The sequence below is a fragment of the Strix uralensis genome, chromosome 6 (assembly GCF_047716275.1).
Source record: "Strix uralensis isolate ZFMK-TIS-50842 chromosome 6, bStrUra1, whole genome shotgun sequence".
Lineage (NCBI taxonomy): Eukaryota > Metazoa > Chordata > Aves > Strigiformes > Strigidae > Strix > Strix uralensis.
Genome location: NC_133977.1, coordinates 15,286,875 through 15,309,420, shown reverse-complemented (window position 1 = coordinate 15,309,420; position 22,546 = coordinate 15,286,875). Strand labels below are relative to the sequence as shown.

Genomic DNA, 22,546 nt, shown 5'->3' with positions numbered 1-22,546 from the left:
CAAAAAAGACATTACAGCAAGAGGCTCTCTTGATGTGTAAGAGCTTTGGTTTCTGTGTATTTCTGGAAAAGTGTGTAGCTAGTAGATGCATTAGAGTGAGTCTTGGTTTGTGAGCAGTTTGGCATTGTGAATCAAAGTGTTTCTAAAAGCCAGGCCCTTTATGTGTTTGCATAGCTTGTACTGATCAGAGAGTATACAGTTGTAAGACTAAACTGGAAGTTGCTTCTTTGATTTTTCTCTGATGTTTTTGAAGGAAAGATTCCAGGTTATTGGGGAGCCTGCTATGAGCACCTCTCCTCTGAGGGAGTTGTTCTGGAGCTCCAGTGGATTTTTTAGAACATGTTTCTTTCATAATTAAAAGGACTTTTTGCGGGTGTGTTCTTGCCTTATGAAGGATGTTGTTCGTGGACGTGATTTACCATTTTTCTATCACTGAAAACATCTGTTCATTTTAAAAATAGATTTCTTCTTTTCTTTAGAATTAGCAAAGTAACTTGAACTGGCATTGCTGCAGTCTTTTCAGGTAAAGGTAATGGAGTTTTGGAGAGGCTGCGGTACAGCATCAAACCAGTGGCAAGATACATTTATCCACCACACCCCCCCTTGCCACCTGATAGGGCAATCTTATTTTACTGTAGGGTGGCAAACGGTACAGTTTAGTGGTGCTAGATCTCCCTATGGAAAGATGAGCTCTGTTCTTTGTTGTATGTCCTTAATATGTTGTGTGTTCTTAAAATAGAAAGGACCAGTAAATACACTTGAGTAGAGTTTTTAGCAGAAAAGCGATACTCAGTTGAACAGTACATGCATGCACAGGGTAACATTAACATGAGGTACAGAACTTAACAGCAGCAAGAGCAGAGAGCAACCAGCAGTCTTCAAATATCAATAGCCATAGTTTTGCTGAGCCTGGAATAAGCTAAAATTTGATATCTGTTTATCTGAATCTCTCTTCAAATGTTTGTATTGTTCTAACTTCATTAGACTCATGCTGTGTTGTTTTTTTTTCTCCCAGGTGGAGAGGTCTACAGTTTTGGAAGACTGCCCTGGAGATCAGGACCGGAGGAGTCATGTGCTAATAGTCCTATCTTAGAAAATACTTTGCTTGGGCATCATGTTATTACAGTGGCAGCGGGCAGCTTCCATAATGGAGCTGTGACAGAAAGTGGTGTGGTGTACATGTGGGGGAACAATTCTGCTGGCCAGTGTGCAGTTGCCAATCAGCTGTGTGTGCCAGAGCCACAACCCATCAGTATTTCTGATTCTGAAACCAGTCCTCTGTTATCAGTAAGGATTTTGCAGCTAGCATGTGGAGAGGAACACACATTGGCACTATCACTAAGCAGAGAGATATGGGCTTGGGGGAGTGGCTGCCAGCTCGGTCTCATAACAACAACTTTCCCAGTGACAAAGCCACAGAAGGTAGAGCACCTGGCAGGACGTGTTGTGCTCCAGATTGCTTGTGGAGCCTACCACAGCCTGGCTCTGGTACAATGTCTCCCTGTGCAGGAAATGAAGCCTATCCCAGAGAGGTGCAATCATTGCAGTCAACTCCTCATTACCATGACGGACAAGGAAGATCATGTAATCATTTCAGATAGTCACTGTTGCCCACTGGGTGTAGCACTGTCCGATAACCAACCAGAGAACCATGTCTTCGGTCCCTCATTGGAGACCCTAGAAGGAAAAAGTGTAACAGGTAGCCACAGTGAAGATTGTCAGAAACCGCTTGTGGAAGAACGTATGCTTGTTGCTTTAGAATCTGATGGAGCAAGTGTGCTTGCCAGCAGCGATGGGCAGGAAGACAGTGGAATTTCTAGTCCTGGAAATATTCTGTTCCCAGACAAAAAAGAAGTGAAAGAGTACTTAATCAGTTTATCAGATCAGTCATTTCATGAGAACGTGGAGAAAAACATCTGCAGGGAATCTGAGCAGGTTGGTACCTAGTAACTAGCTCTTAATTTGCTACAATTCCACTTTTATATGTGACAATGTTACTCTTTCACAAATGACAAATTCTGTTAGTTTAATATAGCTGTGGTGTTCCCATAGCTTCAAAATGTTTCTTCTCTGTGATGGTTCTCAACTTTTAAGTGGAAGATTTTTTTTTTGTCCTCCATCCTTCAGTTGTAAGCCTTTAATGTGAGCAGCCTTGACAGTGCTGTAGTCTCTCCTCTTCATGGTCCACAGTACCAGACCACATAAGCCAATTTCCCCTTTAGCTGTTTTATAATGCGTGGGTTTCCCATTTGTGTGGGACAGTAAGCGTGGAACAGATGCCTCACAAATCTGTCTAATTTCTCAATCGGTTAAAGATTCTAGATTGCAAGTAAAGACCGTAAAGTTAATGTTAAAGTGTTGGCCAAAAGGCTTCTAATGTTTATCATGTAGGGGTGGCATAAACTTATAAACAGGGATGGGAGATACATAAGTACTACTCCATGTGATGTGGGAAATAGTTCAACAAAACTGTTTTGATGCTATAGCAGAACAGTAAAGTAATTTCTTAGTAAGCATCAGAAAATGCTTGATATGAAGGTTCAAGAGCTGTTCCCATCACCTGCCAAAATACTATGTTTTCCACTCTTTTGAAAAAAGTCTTGGAGTGGGGGGAAGAAGATACAACCCAAAAGCTATTAGAAAACTAATCCAAAAATCTTGCAGTGCACTCTGGCATTCCCTATGTAAGTACTGTCCTGCTGGATGGTTTATGGTACAGCTAACATCTGTAAGGAAAACTGTCACTCTGTGGCCCCAATACACAAAATTCATAGCAGAATTCTGAAAATTTCTTTTGTCATTTCAAGTGTTGTGTAGACATCAATATCTTAATGTTTTTATAGTTACAGTAAGAAATTTTTCATAGTGGTTCTGGGAGATAAATTTCACAGTGCTTAATAGTTGATTTTTGTTATCACCTCTGACTAAAAAAAAAAAGTACTAAAACCAAGTCCAACTGCCCAGTAACTTGGTGATTCAGCAAGTTGTGTTTTCCTATTCTGAGGGAAACTTATTTCAGAGAAATAAACATTGTGTGAACACAGTTGTCCATCCTTTTGCTTTTTTACTAATACAAATGCATTCTGCCAGTTGTGGGCCCCTCAGATTCCTACAAGAACTCCTGCTGTTAGGAAATTACTGAAACACGTAGTTTCATGCTCCTTTTCTCAACTCCTTGTTCCTGGAATATTTCCAGAGTACTGTTTCCCTCTGACAGTTCCAGGAATAAACAAGCCTGGAATTGATTCACTGAATCTTAACACAATAAAGCATACATGTGAAGAGCAGACATGAGGACTAATGTAATGTTTCAGCATTAGTAAAATCCTTTGTTTCTCTTTGCTTTCCTACACAAGTCGAGTTTGCTTTTCTGTATTGCTAGGCATGCCTTTTGTAAATAGGAGCAAAGTACAAGTAAATAGGACCAATCCCAATCCTTTAGCCTAACTTTTCATTAAAAAGAAGTCAAAGGTTGTTTTCCTTCTGGCAGAATAAAACAAGCTATAATATTTATAATAATATTATTTCCCATTATGTATTAGGTGAGAAAATAGAATTTTGCTGTCTTTATTTTAACATTCAAATTATTTGGCAAATATCATCTTGTGCATTATTTCTTATTTGGTGGGTAGATTCATTGCTATTATAGTAATCATGTGCTGGTACTAATAATTGCCTTCAGTCAGTTTGTCCCTAGTGTGACTTGATGATTATTAACTAAGCTTTATATGGATACAACAGTAGCCTAAGGGGACACGTAGCCCAGACTGGTCTTAAGATAGACCTTGCAAAATGAATCCATGAATCACTGTTTTAACATATCAGAGAGAGAACTTATCTCTCTGTAAATAGAGCATGCTCACTGATGCACTTTAATTGGTGGCAAAGAAGGTAGTAGTAAGCCTAAAATTAAATCCCTCTTATATTTGTTTGCAAAGATCCTTTTTTTTATTAAAAAAAAAAGACCCGCAGGCTTTTATGGATGAGCTACAAAACGAGTGTAACGGACAAAACCCAGTCCATGCCAAAATAGTGCTTGGTCCTACCTTAAAAAATATAATTCTGAGGAATAGATGTACACCTAGGTATAAAAATCTTCCTCATAATGTCTTGTTCAGTATAGCACATAGTTGGAATAGTGAATGTGTATATCGTCATCCTACTGTTACGTGCTGTCTGGTATGATAGTCTTCAATTTTTTATTGGTTTTAGCCTTCTCAAGAAGAACAACTCGGTGCTTGTATCCCTGGCCCTCCAGGTACCAGCACATCTGCCTTGAACAGCTTAGTGGCTTCTTGTGCATCAGCAGTTGGTGTGAGAGTAGCTGCTACATATGAAGCTGGAGCATTGTCTCTGAAGAAAGTAATGAACTTCTATGGCACACCTTCAAGTGAACCAGGATCTCAATCTGGCAGCGGTTCCCCAGGGCCTGAAGCTCTGAAAGACAGTCGAGAAGAGCAGGTCAGACTGGAATCCATGCAGGGGAAGAAGAGTTCCAGCTTAGTAGATATTAGAGAGGAAGAATCTGAAGGAGGGAGTCGAAGACTTTCGCTACCTGGCTTGTTGTCACAAGGTAACATGTTGGAAAAAAACAGCTGGAAAAGTTACAGTAATGTGGAGGTTTATAACTGAAAATAAAATGTGTTTGTTGAACACAAATTAATCAACTACTAAAGGTCTTTATGAATTATAAACTATATCTTAGGACTTAAAAGCAGTGGAGAGTGTGAAGACTAGCAGATACTGCATAGTAAGAAAACCAAAAGCACAGTGGTTTAGGAATGTTTTTTATTGGTGAAGTAAGGTAAAGCAGGCACATTGTGGTAGTCTGGGCATCATATTGCAAAATGACAGCAAACTGCCTTTCACATAAGTTGCATAGCAGATAAAAATCTGTGTGGTTTGTAATCTCTGCTGCACTGAGCTGGTTTTGAGCCAGGGACCTAGAAATACTCCAGTTCCTACTGCCAAACTTCAAAGTTAATGACCTTTTTCCCCTCATACATTTTAGCATTATTAATTGCTCTAAATGGGTACATGATTTAGTTCTATATTGATCTTGGATCTGAGGGGAGATTTTAGGAAGTATTGAAATGTTTTGTTCACTATGAGGATATATTTTCTTTTAAAGCATACTTTTTTAAATGTATAGGGGTTTTTGGTTCATTTGTGTCATTATAACTGCATAGTTTTCATATGCCTGTTATCCTTTAATAGCTGGTAGAAATTAATTGGGATCAATCTACTTCTGTGTATCAGTAACCCATCTTCTTATGTGTCAGCGTTTGCTTGCAATCTTAATTAAGACCTCTTTAAGAAGTCTTGATCAGTTATCTCAAATGGTACTGTGACTGTGTAACACACAGTCTGAGTGATATATTTACTGAAAATGATGAGCATTTTTTCTATCTCTTCATCTGTTTTCAGTTTCTCCTAGGCTCTTACGGAAGGTAGGGCGGGCAAAAATGAGGACTGTAGCTCTGACTCCAACCTACAGTGGTGAGGCTGATGCTCTTTTACCCTCTCTAAGAACGGAGGTATGGAGCTGGGGAAAGGGCAAGGAAGGACAGCTAGGGCATGGCGATGTTCTGCCAAGGTGAGACTTCTTTGATGAAATTTTTTTTTTATTCAGTAGGTCACTAGCAAATTTTGTGTTCAACTTTATCAAATTCTCAGATTTGGTCAGCTGCCTTGCTTTGTCATCTTGTTCTTTCAAGTGGTGTGATCTAAGTTCCTCCAAGTAACGTGTGTTATGCTGTATTGTTACTGAACGTCAATCACCTATGACTTCTCCCTTTGTAATCACTAGGAGTTTTGGTGATATTTTGACTTTGTCCAAATTTGGGTGAGGTTTATCATCAACTTTTGTCCTTCATGACCTTTTTGACTAAGCTGATTTATTGCCAAAAGACTCCCATGTATGTTTGTTTTCTCTAATTTGTTTTGGGGAAAAAAAACCCTTGGAATTTATTTTTGTGTTAAGAATACCTCTGATAACATTTTCTTCTTCTTCCCTGCCTCACCCCACCCCTTTATGGGTTCTGGGGATTGACAGGCTTCAGCCACTATGTGTGAAAAGCCTAGATGGTAAAGAAGTGATTCACCTCTCTGCTGGTGGCCATCATTCCTTAGCACTCACTGCCAAGTCCCAGGTACAAGTGATTGTTAAAGTTTATTGTTTATCTATCATGTAATTGTCATGTTTGGTGTTTTCTAGGTTGTTGTTTCTTTTACTTCTAAACTTTTGTTCCTGTTTGGGGGGCAACTTGGAAGCAGTGTGGAAATCTTAATTTTATTTCTGTCGAAGTTCTACATATACCATCAACATCATGTTTGAAGATTACCATGACTTGATTTGGTACATTCTGTTTCTGAATCTGAGAAGACAATTTGAGCATATGAAGGCAGTGGAAATTAGGGAAGTGCTTCTTGGTTCATGAATCTTACACCCTTGAATTGTGTGTGTTTGCACACTTTACGTGTTGTACCACTACAGTTCAGTATGTTTCCCATGTATATAACTTACGTTCTGATGTTTAGCTATGTTTCTTACAGGTGTATACATGGGGCAGTAATATCTCTGGCCAGCTTGGTCACTTGAACTCCCCAACAACAGTCCCTCGTCTTGCAAAGGTACTTCGTTTTCTTTATTTTTCTTTGTTTAGGGTCTCTTCTTATACAAGTGAGTGCCAAGTAGTGTCTAAAAACTGACCTTGTTTATGGGTCTGTGTGCTATATAGTAATAGAGCCCTTGATTTCTTTTGCTTATATTGTGAATATGATCCATGGATGAACTTGTGAAAGTCTGCCCAAGAAGTTCTTACAAAGACTTTCACTGGTTTTTGACCACTTTGAAGTTCTAAAACTGAGAAATGTGATTGGTTCTATCTTCTTATCAAATTTCACTTCTATCTTGTATTTGGTTTCTCTGATATCGATGTTGCAGTGCTGAAACTTAAATACTTTGGAACGCTGTTTTTATTCTAAACAACTGCTTCTAGTGTTTTTAGCTTTGCTAGACCATGACCATATTTGTTGTTTACTTCTGTACTTTCAGAGCTGTCTTGGCAGTGGGTTTTCTGTTTGTTTTGAACTTTTAATTACATCAAGTGAATAGCCAAATAATGATGATTGGGTTAGACCAGACCCTTTCGTATGTTTCCTGGTGCTTATCTTGGTGGAAAACTAGCTGCAGACACTTCCTGCTTAGGTTTTCTGCAAATTAATGTACAGCATGTTAACTGTCTCCCAAATTTATAGATTAACCAGTTAAATGTAGAGGAGAGAATAGGGTCCCAACTTTAATCAAGCTTACCTGATGCCCATTTGAAAATAAAACTGATTTATAATTTAAAGGCAAAAAGTCAGCCATTAGAAAGGAGACTGAAAAGAAGGATAATTTTCAGTATTAATGCAAGAAATGTATTTGATATGAGATGCTGAAGTTGAAAAATAACCCGTTATTCCAGTACTTTTTTGGCAAATGTATAGCTAGAAGAGTGAAGTACTCTCCTTCTAGTTTCAGGTGATGATTTCTAATGTCTTTTCCTTGTGAATTTCAGGTGTGTGGTGATGGTGTTTGGAGTACAGCAGCGGGACTAGATTATTCCCTCTTCTTAGCAGATGAGGAAGACTTCCAGCCTGGATTATATTATAGTGGCCAGGAGATAACAACAGAAAATAATTTGTGTGAAAATAGCTGTACTAAGACTCCAGTTTTATTACTATCCTGTAGTAAGGTGAGTGGTATTTCCTTTAAGTTAGGGTAAATCATACTGATGCTTTTTGGAAATAGCACAGTGCTGGTTGTTCAGTTAGCTTTAAGGATGTCAAGTATCTGATTCCTAGCAGTCAAATCAGGAGCACAGCTTATGGAGGGCAGAGAGGAGGCCTGATAAGTATTGTTCTTTTCCCCGCCTGTTTCTTGGCCTTTCCTTCTGTTTGAAGGACAAGGATGTGTTTCCAGCATGTCTAATCCATTTCCTTCTATGTGTGCATGCTGCAGCAGTGCACCCTTACATTGTGCTCTGCTTTCACTGCAGTCTTCATGGGTTTATTCTTTGCTGCTATTGCTCTTCACTTTCCAGTTGTTTCTCAAGCAATTGAGGGCACTGCCTGCTCTATTCCTTTCTGCTTCTTATACATCATCTTTGCAAGAGGGCAGAAGGTCCCCCTGAGTTCTGCACCATCTCCTTCCCTTCCCCTCCCTTTCTCATGGGTGTAAAGGGGGAACTGAGCAAAGGCACCAAAAAGTGCATTTACATGTTTATGGGAGAAAGGAAGTGCCCCTATGCAATTTTCCTCATCAAGCTGAATCTCATGTCTGCCTTGAAGTTGACATGAGGTAGAGGAGGGTGTACTCTGACTGCATGTCCTTTTCCAAGTTGTTGGTATGATTTCAGACCAACCTGAGTTTAAGGTAAGAAAAAGAAGGTGGCGAGGGTAGAAAGCAGCTCTTTCTCTCAGCTCTTCTGGGTCTCGGTGCTACTTCACTTGACTGAGTAGAATCACAGTTGGAGAGGGGCTCTGAGAAGGGACAGGGATTTTAGACACTGGGTCCATGCATGTGTGTGTGTGTGCATGTACACGCATGTATGTGTGTGCAGACACACACATGTGTGTTCCTTCTGTAAGATTGTTGCTAGCCATTCCCTTCTCTTCTCTTGTAGGGTGACTTGTAGGCTTGTGCATATCAGACTTGGCCCCTGGGTTGCTTGTTGAACAACTCTAGCTCAGTGTGTCTAAGGAATCCTCTATTTAACAACAAAGGAAATAAAAGTAGAGCTCAAACACTGAATTACTATATGGTATTGCATGTGAACCAGAACTAGTGAGGAGCTGCAGTGTGTCGGTGGCACTTGTGCTGACCTTTGAGAAGAATTTTGCTTCCAACTACTGTGGAAAGCAAATACCTACTAATACATACACTAATGCCACTTGTGGTGTTAGTGTAGTTATTAGTATTAGTCTAGTTTATTGATATTGTAATATTAGTCTTATCAATAAGTTGATATTTCAGGGACAGAAAGGACTAGTTCAGAGCACAGTCATAATATTAAAGCCTCGTTATTCTCACTTCCTAATTAATAGGATAAACAGTGGATGTAATTATACTATTTTAATATCAACATCGTTGATACAGCATGAAGTATATTGCAGTTCTAAAAGTGACTGAACTTAAGGTCACTGTCTCTTAAACATGCCATGGATGTATGAGTCACCATAAAAGATGGTCTATTTTGTTGTCTTTGAGGCTTTGTCAATACCAGGAAAATAAACAGCATTGACTATAAATGTTTCTATGTTTCTTCTACTTTTATCATTAATGTATTAAGCCAGTATTGAATGGATTGTTTGTCACTGTAGGTAATTAATGCTTATTATAACTTAGTGCTCCTTAAGATATGCTTTATTCTGCATTGCCCTGTTTTAAATTGGAGTGTAAAAAGAAAAATATTAAAGCTGCTCTCTTTTCTTTTCTCTTTTTCATCTTTCAGATAGGGTACATAAGCAATGTGATAGCTGGTGGTGACAACTGTTTGGTCTTAGTAGACAAAAACGTAATGGGATATATTGCCAGTTTGCATGAGTTGGCTTCTACTGAGAGAAGGTTTTATTTCAAACTGAGTGAGATCAAATCTCAGGTTCTTAGACCTCTTTTAGGTTTAGGTAAGAACTTTAATATTTTCTTTGATTTTATTTCCCCTATGTTCCACAACAAATTTCTTTATGCAAAATTGAAAAGTAATTATATATTTTTAAGATAAAGCTAAGGTCTTACTCTTCCCCTCCCTGTTTGGATGTACTGGTGAAATACATCTGCATTATGTTACTAGTATTTGTGCTTTCCTGACTGTTTCACCTGAAATAACTTAATTAGTATTTAGTTTAATATTGTTGAATTCCCGATTCTGGATAACGTAGCCATGAGGTGAAATTGCTGATAAAACTTCTAAGCAGCACCTTGTGGTAATTCTCTTTATTAATGGGTGCTGCTCTTTTGTAAGGTAAGCTAAATTGCTTTCTGGTCTGTTACAGATAACTTGGGCAATGCAAATACAATCCAGTTGTTGCAGGAAATGGCGAGCAGGTTCAGCAAGCTATGCTATCTCATTGGTCAACATGGAGCTTCTTTAAGTAGCTTTCTTCATGGAGTAAAAGAAGCCAGGAGCTTGGCCATCCTGAAGCATTCCAGTCTCTTTTTGGATAGTTACACTGAGCAAGTATCCAATTCCCTCTCATCTTGAGTCTCTGCAGGCTTAATCTACTGACCACAATGAGCCCTGAGTTAGGGGAAAGTAGATCATTAAGGAAAACTACATAAGTAACTTGTGCAAATTGTATTCTTGCAATTTAAAATGTATGGAGAGTTTTACACAAACTAATTCATTTTGTAATGAGCTATGTATTTCAAAGTCTTTGCCAGTGAAGCACACTGGACAGCTTCAGTTTTCCTAATGTAAAACTCTCCATACAAACTCTTCTTTGGTTGCTGTGTATATACCTGTAAAAGTGACATGTTTGTTACTTAATAGTAAGAAACTTGTAATATAATGTAATAGTTACCATGGTTAGGCTACTAAGTAAAGCTACCTTTGGGGGTTTATTGTGGTTACAAAATGCCTTTTCAGTAGTCATTAGCGAAAAAATTGTCTCCCGGAAGGACAATTCTTTTGTCCTGATATCTGCGAAATAGCTAGCACTGCACTTGTAACCCAAAAGACAGAGCTGCTTTAGTGCTCAGAATTAAGTCTGAATTATCCTGGTTATGATGTTTATTAGCTGAATGCTTTTGGGAGAGGAAGCCTATGCAGTCACGCTGTTTGCTGTCTTTCTCAATAACTTTTGTAATTGCTGGATAACTTCATCCAAATGTAGCAGAAGTCTCATCATACTTAATACCTACAGGCCTTTGTGAAAAATACTGGCTTGATAGAGGGGGGGAGAGTCTAAAAATGTCCTCTCTGAATGTAGTCTTGGTTACCAGACATCTCTCTTACGGGAACAAAATTTCAAGATCACTAACTTCAGTTGTTATGCAGTAGCATTTTGAATGTGCAGCTAGTTGTTGTGTTTATGTTAGGAAAAAAGTACAGTTACTACTTTTACTGGGTCAGTGATAAACTTGCACCATATCACCCTAAAAGAAGATTTCTTCTCTGTTTATCAAATTCGTTGTTTATAATTATAAATATATATTTTTTTCCCTTTATTAGTCTTTGACTTCAGTTTTTCTTGTAACCTGGATTTCCAGAATTGGTCCTCATTACTAAAATTACAAGGGTTTCTTAATTTTTTCTTCCTCCCTGTCAAAGACTGAAATGCCTAATTTCTGTTCTTGTTGTTAATTGCCTGTCTTCTGCTCTCCCCCTTTGCTTTCTAATGCTTTACACATTTTTCTGTGTATGGCATCAGAACCTGTGCATGCTCCTCAGCACAGTGCTTTGAGCATCTTCCAAGGATCTGCCAGGCAACATATTATCTGTTAATTGAGCTAAGCTGAGGTCTCTTCCCTCACAGAAAGGTGGTTTTTAAAATTCTTTTCTTTTTTGGTAGGGGAGAAGTGAAAGGTAGAACGCTGAATAGCAGGAAAAGATAATTCCCATCTTGAAATTTCCATCTTGAATATAATTAGAAGGTAGCAGTATTATACTGTTGAAACAGATGGCCTATTCTATACATGCCCAAATTTGAGAGAAACAAAAAAAGTTCATTTGCAAAGTAAGCCCTCTGCATTGTGTTAATGGCAGCAGAAATGTGGAATAGTAATGCATGTTCTATTCTCCATGTGGAAAGTGAATACTAAGTGTTCCGGTAAGATTGAGTGTTTCACTGTTTAATATTTTCAAGTAATTAGATTACTTGTATAGTAAAACATATTACAGATCTCATTGGTAACTGTTGGAAATTACAACAGTTGCTATTTCCAGGGATGTTCTTGTTTTGTAACTGAAGCTCTTTTTCTTCCTTATTTTAGGTATTGTACTTCAGTAACAAACTTCCTCGTAATGGGAGGATTTATGCTCCTTGCAAAGCCAGCAATGTAAGCAAATCTTTACTGTTTTCTGGAGTTCCTGATCAACTAGCAAAGAACAGTAGTTTAAAGAATTATGTATGTGTGTAGTAATGAGCATCCAGAGAGTTGATCTTAGTTTTTTTGAGTACGCTAATTCCTTTTCCATCAAATGAAGAAAAAGATACTTCCTCTCAACTGTGATAAAAATCTAGGTTAAATACTGCTGAATGAATTCAGTTACTTTATCTTGAAGGTGGGGAAAGAAGGAAAAAGGCATAAATTATTGTAAATTCCTTGAAAGAAACATAAATAGATTTCAGGTAATGATTTCTCTGAAAGCTTAGTCTTGAGGTTAAATTTTCATCATCTATTCATTGTTAATATTTTATTCTTTCAAATATTGCTGTCAAGAAAATATAGAACAGCAAACTTTAAGAATTAGTAAGAGTAGATAATGTGAATTCACTTTCATTGGAGTCCTTTAAGTTTATGGAAGCCCTTTAAAATGATGCAAAAATAACATCATTTCTGCACATGTATCTCCTCTGCCTCTTAAGGTTGCTTTACTCTATTTCATGCATAGATGCTCTTAAATGTGAGGAAGGAATTGTACCTTGAGACAGTATATTTGAAGTTTATAGATCATAAAGTAAAGCTTTTTTTCTCAGTTCAATTGTATTTTTGTCCAGGAAATAAAGTAATGACACTGCATCTTTCAGTCTAGTGCTATGAAGGAGTTGTTGCAGTGAGGGTATTTTTTAACTCATCTGAGGAACTGCCAGCTTTCCTTCCTTCCTAAATTCTGTAATCTGGGAGTAATTCTGTTACAGCTTTTATGGAGCACTTTGAATGCAGTGTAAATGATGGGATTGGAAGTTCTTTGAAACACCAGGATACCTAATGCAAGGAATCTTCTGCACCTGAGGACCAGTGCCAAAGACTAAATACAAAATCCCACTGTGGAGAGACACTGAAAATCTTTCTGCATTGGTCAAGATTTTTAGGGTGATTTACAGAAATCTTAGTTCAAGTATAAACTTATTTATAATTAGTACTGAAAAATTCTGGATGCTGAAATTGTACTGAATTCATCATATCAGTTGTCACTGTCAGGTGTGTGGTGGTTTAGCCCCTGCCGGGGTCTGAGACCACGCGGCCGCTGCCCCTCCCCCACAAAGGGAGTGAAATACAAAGCCCCAAGACTGAAATAAGGAAAGGTTTAATACAACAATGCAATAGCAACACAACCAACAACAACAATAACAATAACAGTAATAGTGATAGCAGTGAACAGAGCAAAATAGCTACCAAATACAGCAGTTTGAAGCACGATGTACAAGACCACGAGTGCACCGCGCTCCGCGCCAGGAAAAATGTGACCTGCCAGGATGTGATGTCCGCATGGTATCTGAATAACCCGGCTAGAGCTCCCCCCCACTGCTGGGGAAACTTAACCCTATCCTGGTTAAACCAGGACAAGGTGTCACACCTTCTCCAGCTGCAACCAGGGTCTCATTATGTGAATAACACTTTTTCAGGTTCTGAAACTTCAGGGAGGAGCTGTCTTAGAAGTTTTGTCCTGTTACTTGCAAAGGGAAGTCAAGAGTATTTTTGCTGATAATGATGAATTTCCCCCTACCCTCTCCCCAAGGGATACTATCTTAAATCAGTGGTTAACGATGTCAGCCTGTCTTTTATGGATATTCTGCAGTACGAATGCATTAGAAGTAGTCCCAGCTTTCAAAAAGTGCTAGCTTCAATAGAAGTCTCCGTTGTTGGCAGGCTTTTGAGCGTGTCCTCTGAAAGAGAAGATGAGCTATACTCAGCATTATGAATCTGTTATTATTTGTCACTTCTCTACAGAGAGACCTTCTTGTGAGGATCTCAAAGCACTTTAAAAATGGAAGCCATCCAGATGGTTAAATGTAAAATTAAGAAATATGGTCTTCTCTCTAAAGAAGACTTTATTCCTAGGGCTTGTTGAACAAGAGAGTTCTGAAATACCATTAGCAGACCTAGACAAGGTATGCTATTTTGGTGTGTGAAATGGCGTCTTGCTGATCATGTAGAACTCTTAGGGACCCTGCTGTGCAATTCTCTGATCTGTTTCGCTGTCCCTGGGGCCTGCTTTCTCAGCCTCACCTGATTGTTGCAGCTTGTGGTTTAAATGCTTCCCAGCTGGATGTGTTTTAATGCAGATGTGTCATGTGCCAGCACATGTGTGCACACAGATATGGTGAAGGAGAGGGAAAAGTAGGTTTGTTTTCCTTTTAATGAAGAAATCCTGGGTTTGTGTGCTAATGCATTGTCTTCAGAATCATTTCCCTCTTCTTCTCTGAACTAGATTAGTTCTCCCTCTTGGAAATCAGACTGAGGATTGAACAGATTTCCTGCCTTTCTTTGAGGTAGGATGTAACTTTTCTAGTTAGGGGAAAAACTGGTCAGTTGCCTTGAACAGCAGGGGTGGGGAAGAGGTTGTTTGGATATATTTTTAGGGAAGTGCACTGGAGCAAAGTTAAGATTCTTTCAGGTCTTCTCGTATGAATCAAGTGTTAGCAACTTACTGTTCTAACAGTAATGGGGAAGTCATTCCACCTGTTGGCTCTTCTACTAATCAAGTCAAGGGGAAAAAAGCAATTAGTTACTCTCCAAGTGGGGCAACTTAACTTTCTTCAACCAATTTAATGACTGAGCATGTGAGAGTAGAAGTAAAAGTCCTGTGTTGCAGCTGTTAGAGCTACATGTCTGTATTACTGTACTTCCTTAAAGTAAATTGGGAATAGATTAATAAGAAGCATGCGTTTGCCTTTGTAATTTTTGTTGGTTTATGATAATCCAAAAAGGGGCATTCTGAGCTCATTTATACAAAATATCACTGATGTCTTGCTGTCTTTTTTTCTTCTCTCCTCCGTCTGTTCCCCAATGGTCCCATCATTTAGAGACTTCTTGAGTAAACACCAGGAGCTGTTACAGAAACTGTCTGAGAAGAATGAGGAAAACCTCCAGCTAGTGGAAGTTCTGAACGCTCTGTTTTTCATGCCATTTGGACGACTCCATAATTATGCTAGAACTTTGCTGAAGCTTGCCACGTGTTTTGAAGTGGTAAGCTGGCTTTGTTACCTATGTCTGAATAAACATGCACATGAAACTTATGGCTCGGAAGTAACTGTGTGAAGTAAATCCCAAGTCATTAAAAATAGCTTAGTCCTCAGAGAAGCTACCTTAGACTTGTATTTGCTCCAGGGTAGATCATGCACATTTATTTGTGGAATCTTATACCGTACCTGCACAGACCACATGACAGGTAGAAACTTGTTACCCTGCCAGAACTTGTTTATGTGCCTGCGTGCTTAATTGCAAATATAATATTCTGATGTTTGCCTGTTGCTTTTTTGGTACCATCTGGCATCATTAGCTATGTTTGGCTGTAATATTCTACTAAAAATACTACATGTATATTAGGCAGACTTTTACCACCCATTTAGATGTATATAATTGCATTCTTTTGAAATAAAAGATGACTAAACAGGAACAATAACTACTTGTACCTTTATCCTAATATAGTCATTTAAAGTATTATTCCTGCAATTATTAGCACTACTTCTGCTACAGCTTGTTAAGATGCAAGAAGGCAGATCATGTAATTGCATATTAATCATTCTCGTCTTAACATTCGTAGAACTTTTGTGATTTTAAAAGCTCCCAGCACACCAACAGAACATCTGACCAAGAAAATAACTTAGCCTTCACTGTTATGTTATTAACCAGACCAACTGTCATGCATTTGGTGCTGATTTAATAAAATGAACAGTTGCATTGCAGCTTGGTGGTTGTTGTTGGTACAAGTGCTCAGAAACACTCTCAGGTTTCTCTTACCTTATGCCCTATAGGCATCTCCAGAATACCAGAAGCTACAGGATTCTAGTTCTTGTTATGAGAGCCTTGCTGTCCATCTTAGCAGAAAAAGGAAAGAAGCAGAATACACACTTGGCTTCTGGAAGACCTTTCCTGGGAAAATGACGGTATACTAAGTTGTCCATCCATTAGCAGCTTGAATAGCTTGCTGTTAGCTTTATACTCTGGGTCTATTACTGATGCTACTGTCCCAGTTGCACTTCTCTTTTCTCTAATTTGTGTTGCTGTAGTGTTCTTAACTTTAGAAAGGTTGGACCTTTACTGTGGAAGACAAATAGCACTGACCTTAAGTCACAATCAGTGAGAAGTAAGCTTCTGTAATGTTTTTAACCCTACCTGTAGGATTCCTTACGGAAACCAGAGCGTCGTTTAATATGTGAAAGCAGCAATCGGGGTTTGTCCCTACAGCATGCTGGAAGGTTCTCTGTAAACTGGTTCATCCTCTTCAACGATGCTCTGGTACATGCTCAGGTAAGCCAGCTTGTATCCAGGAACCAAACCATTTCTCTGCTTCAAACGGTATGACTTGTTGTTCATATAGTGAAGATAATTTTTTGCACTGTTCACTGTAATGTTGCTTGAACACTTAAAAGTGATTTTTTTTTTAATGTTTACAGATAAATTTGAAATTATGTACTTTTTCTAATGTTTGATTGCTGTTGCCCTGTGGCTGGCATGGTTTCTGTTGGCTGTTTCTCAGAGCAAGGTGCATATAAGGAGGCTGTAATGCTCAGTTTTCCCTAGTCCTCAAAGAAAGGATAAAAACTGTTCAGAAAAAGCATGGGGCAGGGGTAATGGATCAGTACCTGGTGAAGTTTCCCTTCTCCTTCTCCTTGCCTACAGTTCTCAACGCACCATATTTTTCCCTTGTCCACACTGTGGGTAGAAGCTCTTTCAGAAGAAGCTGGTAATGTGTGAGTATTCTTGCTTGTGATGCTGAAATAGTCAGATATCTTGGGAGGGAGGATGAGCATTTTATAACCAATTACTGTAAAGTAGGAGTGGAATAAACTGGATGTAGTCGTGTCTACCCCTCTTCCTTGTTTCAGAAAACTTGCTGTATTTCTATGTCTTAAAAAAGGTTGTATAAACATCAGAAAGAATAAGGTAGTCAAGAGGGAAGCAAGTAGTCGTTCCTGCTGCTTCTTTTCACTGCTAACTTAATATTGAAGTGAACGCTAGCTGAAGTGGAAGAGGGAAGATAGAGTATTCATGCTCTAAGAAACCTTGCCTTTTTCAGCATGAAATTTCACTAGATTAAAATACTTCCCCCGTGTAGGAATGGACTGAAGATTACAACACCAGAAGAACAGCTTGTTCTTGTTTCTTCAACACCCCAGGAAAAGGTAGGCATATCTGCAAATTTTGCATGGATTCAGTGCTATGTATGAGTTTCTCCTACTGTGAAACTAAATAGGGAGAAGTATTGCTTAAGCATCCACCAAGAATGAAGTCTTCCTACGACCTGATATGCAGGTTGACTGTACGCTGTGCTTGACTGTAGCATTGCTCCAATTTACAGCACTGTACTGAGGAGCACAAAAGAGATTATTGCAGTTGCTGTGAAGGTGAGATTCAGTGCCAAGACAGATGTTAGCTAAATTCTGTGATGAAACACTTTCTGTTTCAGACCAAGTGGCTGAGGGCAATAAGTCAAGCAGTGGATCAGGCTCTTAAAGGGACTTCTGACTTGATGCTGTATGGAGCAGGTGGGAACGTGCCAAGACAGGAGCCTCCTATTTCTCGCAGTGCCAAATACACCTTCTATAAGGACCCGCGGTTTAAGGATGCTATTTATGATGGGAGATGGCTTTCGGGAAAACCTCATGGCAGGTAAAAGCATTTGAATGTAACAGTTGAAAACAAAAGGAGGTGGTTGCTGTATCAATAAGCAGGCTCACTCACAGAAGTTATTTGGGAAGTGTGAAGTGAACTGGTTGTCTTATAGACGTGTATGGCTTTGTATTTTCCAGAGGGATGCTAAAGTGGGCAGATGGAAGAATGTACTCTGGGACTTTCCGGACAGGGCTGGAGGATGGGTAAGACCCTCTCACTACTTGTGGAGCCAGAGGGCAAGAAATACCTTCTGTTGTAGGAGACAATAAGAAAAACCTTTTAATTAAAGGTTTTGCAGTGAATCTTACTGACTTGGGGTTATGTACATTGTACATACCATTAACAAGGTATATGTATATGTTGATATACAAATGATCTCTCTTTTATCCAGAGGTATGCTGGTTGTCTTCACAACAGACTGCAACTGCACGATTAAAAACTTGCTCTTTAATAAAAACTGCATCTAACTGGGGTAATCAGCTGTAGTATGGAGGAGGGAAATGGTAAAACAGCCGAGGAGAAAGCATGGGTGGGAGCTAAGCAGGGGAAGACGATTGAAAAGCCTGTAGTCAACTTTCTGCTCTATAGGTAACGATTAATTTCTGTGTTGCAAGGTTCTTTCAAAAGTTCTGGTATTGTTATTTTTATCCTTCTAGAAAATACAGTGTCTTTCATAGAACGTCGTATGTTTTCCTTGCTCTATTTCTGATAGAAGGGTTTAATAATTCAAGAAGGAAACGACAAAATCTTTAATCGAGACTTCAGGGTTTGGGTGATGAAAACAAAACTAATGAGGGTATGTGATCCTGATGATTAAGATAACTAGTACAGAGGATTTTGAACACAGGATGAATGGAAGTTCTAGATATTATCAAATTACCTGGTGAAACAAGTAAGACCCCTTGAAAGTAACTTACTACACAGCTTTGAATTAATATGTGGATTTCATTGCTAAGAATCTGCTTAGGGCACTATTGAGGCAAGAGGTTAACTTCCTTCCAAAGGCATTATTGTATGGATTGTGTGAGCAGACATGTCTGTACTGGGCAGGATAAAAATATATGAAGAGTCCTATTGGCTTTGAGATGTATTTTCAAAGTTTGGAGTTGGAGAGGAAATTGAAATGTGGTCTGGCTGCAGACAGCTTTTTAAAATGCACCTTAGCTTTTGGTATAATGACAAACTATAAAGCCAGATTAGAGTGTTGGTCATTTGCAACTGATAGTAAGTGTAACTAACCCTGGTGATTTTAGGTTTGCTGGAGAGGGAAATACTGCAAACAAATCCCCACCAGAAATAAATGGATTGGTATTTAGCTATAATTGCTAGGAATATCAAATGCATATATTTGTATTTCAGCATGCCTGCTATAGTCTCAACGCTTAACAATAATAATGTCTTGTTGGGGTAGACATGCTCTTGGGAGAACCTTCATAACTGGATTTTAATCTTCTCAGAAGATTAAAATCAAAAGAAGTTGTGCATTAGGCATACTGAAATTGTGAATGATTCTGTGCCACTGTTTGAGTATAACTGGAAGTTAGCATCTTTTCTTAAAAGCTATAGAGGTAGCAATATATGTTCTTATCTTTCCCTGGAGTAAAGGTGTGCTTGAATTATCAAGACCTGAAGAAGACAACAAAGGTAGAAGCAGTCTTAGGATGTGAGAAGAGTTACAGCCTTTAGAAAGCTGAGAAAAATGCTACAGTGTGATAGAGGGGAATACTTATGACACGCCACAATCAAACAGGGGAAAACTGTTATGGACTAAATTGACCTAGTGATGCTCGAATTACTGCTTTTTCTTTAGCGAAAAAAAAAATCTGTAGCTGCTGTAGCTGAAGAGATGCACTAAAAATAATATAGAGCATTCTGATTTTAGAAGGGTCTGTGACATATCTGCTCCTGTTTTTAATATGTTAGCTTTATAGCTGCTTGTGTTCCATTTCTGTGCATTGACAGGTATGGTGAATACAGAGTGCCAAACAAAGCATTGAATAAGGATGACCATTATGTGGGGTACTGGAAAGAAGGCAAAATGTGTGGGCATGGAGTCTACAGGTAACGTGTAGCACCTGTGGTGCTGTCATTGCAGAAGGGAGAGCAGGGCTGATGCTCTGGCACACTGCTTACCAAGCCTCTGCATGTAGCTTTCTTGTTACATTTCAGACTTGTGATTATAGTGAGCTTGGCTTATTTTCTGCTTTGCTTTTGGTAGATTACTCACAATGCTTGCTTGTACAGTAATATCTATTATCTATTCTAATGTTGCTACCACATTTCAATAAGAGAGGACTCTTCTGAGAGATAAATATAACCTATAATGGCCTAGCTTGTTGGGGAGAGGGCAGCTTTAAAACAGCAAAGCACCAAAAGACTTGTATTAAAGGCTCACTTCTATCCAAAATATACTTTTACTATAGTTCTTGGTTGGTGTGACTGTAGTGTAATTCCTGGAAGGAAAAAAAAGAGTTGATCTATTCTGGGGAAAAAATCAAAACAAAGCGAAAAACACTCAACACTACACACACACCACCCCACTTCCCCCCCACCCCCCCAAAAGAAAAAACCCTAAAATCAACCCAAAAAACCCACAATAAATCCCACAACAGAAAGGTAGATTATGGGAATCTTACTTATTCTCTTTTTCATTATAGCTATGCTACTGGTGAGGTGTATGAAGGGTGTTTTCAGGATAATATGCGTCATGGGCATGGTCTGCTACGCAGTGGGAAGCTGACCTCTTCCTCTCCCAGTATGTTCATTGGACAGTGGACAATGGATAAGAAGAGTGGTTATGGAGTTTTTGATGATATCACAAGGTAATGCTTCAATTCCACAAATCCTTAAAGCACTGGTATGACGCGCTGGTAACAGTGTCACAGATGAAAATATTAACACTAATGATTTAGCAGCAAATCAAGAATTATTAATGACTAGCAGCACTTAATCATTAACCAATGTAAGGATTTACAAAGTAATTCAATAAAATGTTATGATTAGAACAGTGACTTAACTACAGATTCAAAAATGACAAGATTCATAGTAACTTACTGTAAGGTATCCTAAATCAATACACGTATATATGCACGTTCACAAACACAGGATGTACAAGCACACAGACAGACAAAAGCATTTGGATTCAGTGAAATAAGTATGTACCCACACTGGTGAAAACAACTGCGTATGCCCAAACACATCAGTAGATAGAGTGGGTGAAAGAGAAGCTAGCTCAAAGTTAAAATTTCCCTCTTGTTGAGTTTCGAGTAAATACTCACAGTGCATCGACATTCCTCAACGGGTGATAATTGAGACTTGAGAGGGTTGAATTCACCCTGGCCTCCTGCTTGCTCTAACGGTGAACAGTACCTTGAGGAGTTGATACCTGAAAGGTGTCCCAGCTCAGGGTTGATGCTGGCCACAGGCCCGCTGTGATCCAGGAGAGCTCGAAGGGTCTCACTTGGGGTTGCTGTTTATAGGGTCCAAGATAATTGACTTCTGTCAGGTGCTTCTTCGCTCCAGCCCAGCTTGAACAATGAGATATACTGGTGTCTTCTACCAGTTGCACAGGCCAAGAACTTGATGGATGTGCAATTCTGTTATTGTTCTCCCTCAACCACACCCCAGGTACAGGCTGTCAGGAGGTGATGGACTGTTACAACCGTTCTCAAGCGATAGGGAGAGAAGGAGCCAGGCATGTCAAGGGGGTGCCTTAACGCTCTGGTTCACTCCTTCGCAGTCCTTACCGTCTTAGGTTGGTATGTGGGGGGGTTGGAATCACACTAAGCGTGGAGCGACCCAGCAAGAAGTGAGGTGGAGGAATTGCACCACCACACACTGGTACAATTGCAGAAAGAGTAGGAAAGGATTTGATTTGTTAGTAGCAGTAGTAGTGAACGTCTCTTCCCCCCCCCTTTTTTTCTTTCCTTCTTTATACTAGGCTTTCTGGGTTGATGTTCTAAAGAATTGGGTCTAGAGACCACTTTGTGGTGCTGCTTCTGGAGTAAATGTGGGGGTTTTTTCTTTGTTTTTCTGCCTTGCTTTCCTAGCATACTCCTACCTAAAAACTAGCACTGAATGTGGTGTCTTATTGAGGTATCTTGTGTGAGTGCTGAAAGTTCTGTGAATGTCATGTGAGGAGTATTTAATCTCTGGCCTATAAGACCAGATTTTTCAGTGCCTGGATATACGGGACTAGTACATTTCAGCTTGTGCTCAGTTTTTCTGTTGACTTACTCTGTCAATGCAGCAGAGGGAAGATTCTTGCTCAGGGCAGATTAGTGAAATGGTGGTCTTAGAAGCAGAATTGCACTAAATATGTGCACTAAATGAATACTGTCTGAGCACAGATCAATATAGTCTGTTTTTTCAGTCACCAATTTAATGCTGTTTTTTCCTGAAAAGAGAATTTTTGGTGAGAACCCAAGAAAATTGGTTTTGATTTAACTGAACTGAAAGTCCATTTTAAAAAGCAGAATTGTAAAAAGTCTGGAGGTGAATGGGGTGTGTGGGAGTGTGTATGTGGAGATTTTTCCGAAACAGCTACTGTAGCTTCTCTGGGTATTTCTGATGTCAATTTTGCATCTAGTCTTGCTCAGTGGTGGTGTGTGTTCTTATACTCTAGTGTCAAGATGTCTCCACATACTTTATGTAGTCATTTATTTACCTAGGAAAAACTAAAGAGATGACAGCTTTCCTCGCAGATCCTCTCATCTCCAGAACTTGTAAATGCAGTGGCAGTTCATGGTGGGGGAGGAGTGTGGTATTGGCTTTCTATTT

At 39.1% G+C, this 22,546-nt stretch overlaps 1 protein-coding gene across 6 annotated transcripts in view; it reads left to right on the top strand.

Moving 5' to 3' along the window:
* The window catches only part of ALS2 (alsin Rho guanine nucleotide exchange factor ALS2), a 44,920-nt gene that overhangs the window by 8,083 nt on the left and 14,291 nt on the right, over positions 1–22,546 (top strand). For all 6 annotated transcript variants that reach the window (XM_074872881.1, XM_074872878.1, XM_074872880.1 and 3 more), the window contains 18 exons: positions 1,016–1,935; positions 4,213–4,573; positions 5,428–5,596; positions 6,056–6,152; positions 6,556–6,633; positions 7,563–7,739; positions 9,498–9,669; positions 10,039–10,219; positions 11,978–12,043; positions 14,956–15,118; positions 15,907–16,038; positions 16,274–16,402; positions 16,775–16,845; positions 17,211–17,277; positions 17,562–17,764; positions 17,905–17,970; positions 19,730–19,828; positions 20,425–20,589. In XM_074872881.1, the coding sequence (XP_074728982.1) occupies positions 1,016–1,935; positions 4,213–4,573; positions 5,428–5,596; positions 6,056–6,152; positions 6,556–6,633; positions 7,563–7,739; positions 9,498–9,669; positions 10,039–10,219; positions 11,978–12,043; positions 14,956–15,118; positions 15,907–16,038; positions 16,274–16,402; positions 16,775–16,845; positions 17,211–17,277; positions 17,562–17,764; positions 17,905–17,970; positions 19,730–19,828; positions 20,425–20,589 (3,316 nt within the window). The remainder of the gene's footprint in view (positions 1–1,015; positions 1,936–4,212; positions 4,574–5,427; positions 5,597–6,055; positions 6,153–6,555; positions 6,634–7,562; positions 7,740–9,497; positions 9,670–10,038; positions 10,220–11,977; positions 12,044–14,955; positions 15,119–15,906; positions 16,039–16,273; positions 16,403–16,774; positions 16,846–17,210; positions 17,278–17,561; positions 17,765–17,904; positions 17,971–19,729; positions 19,829–20,424; positions 20,590–22,546) is intronic.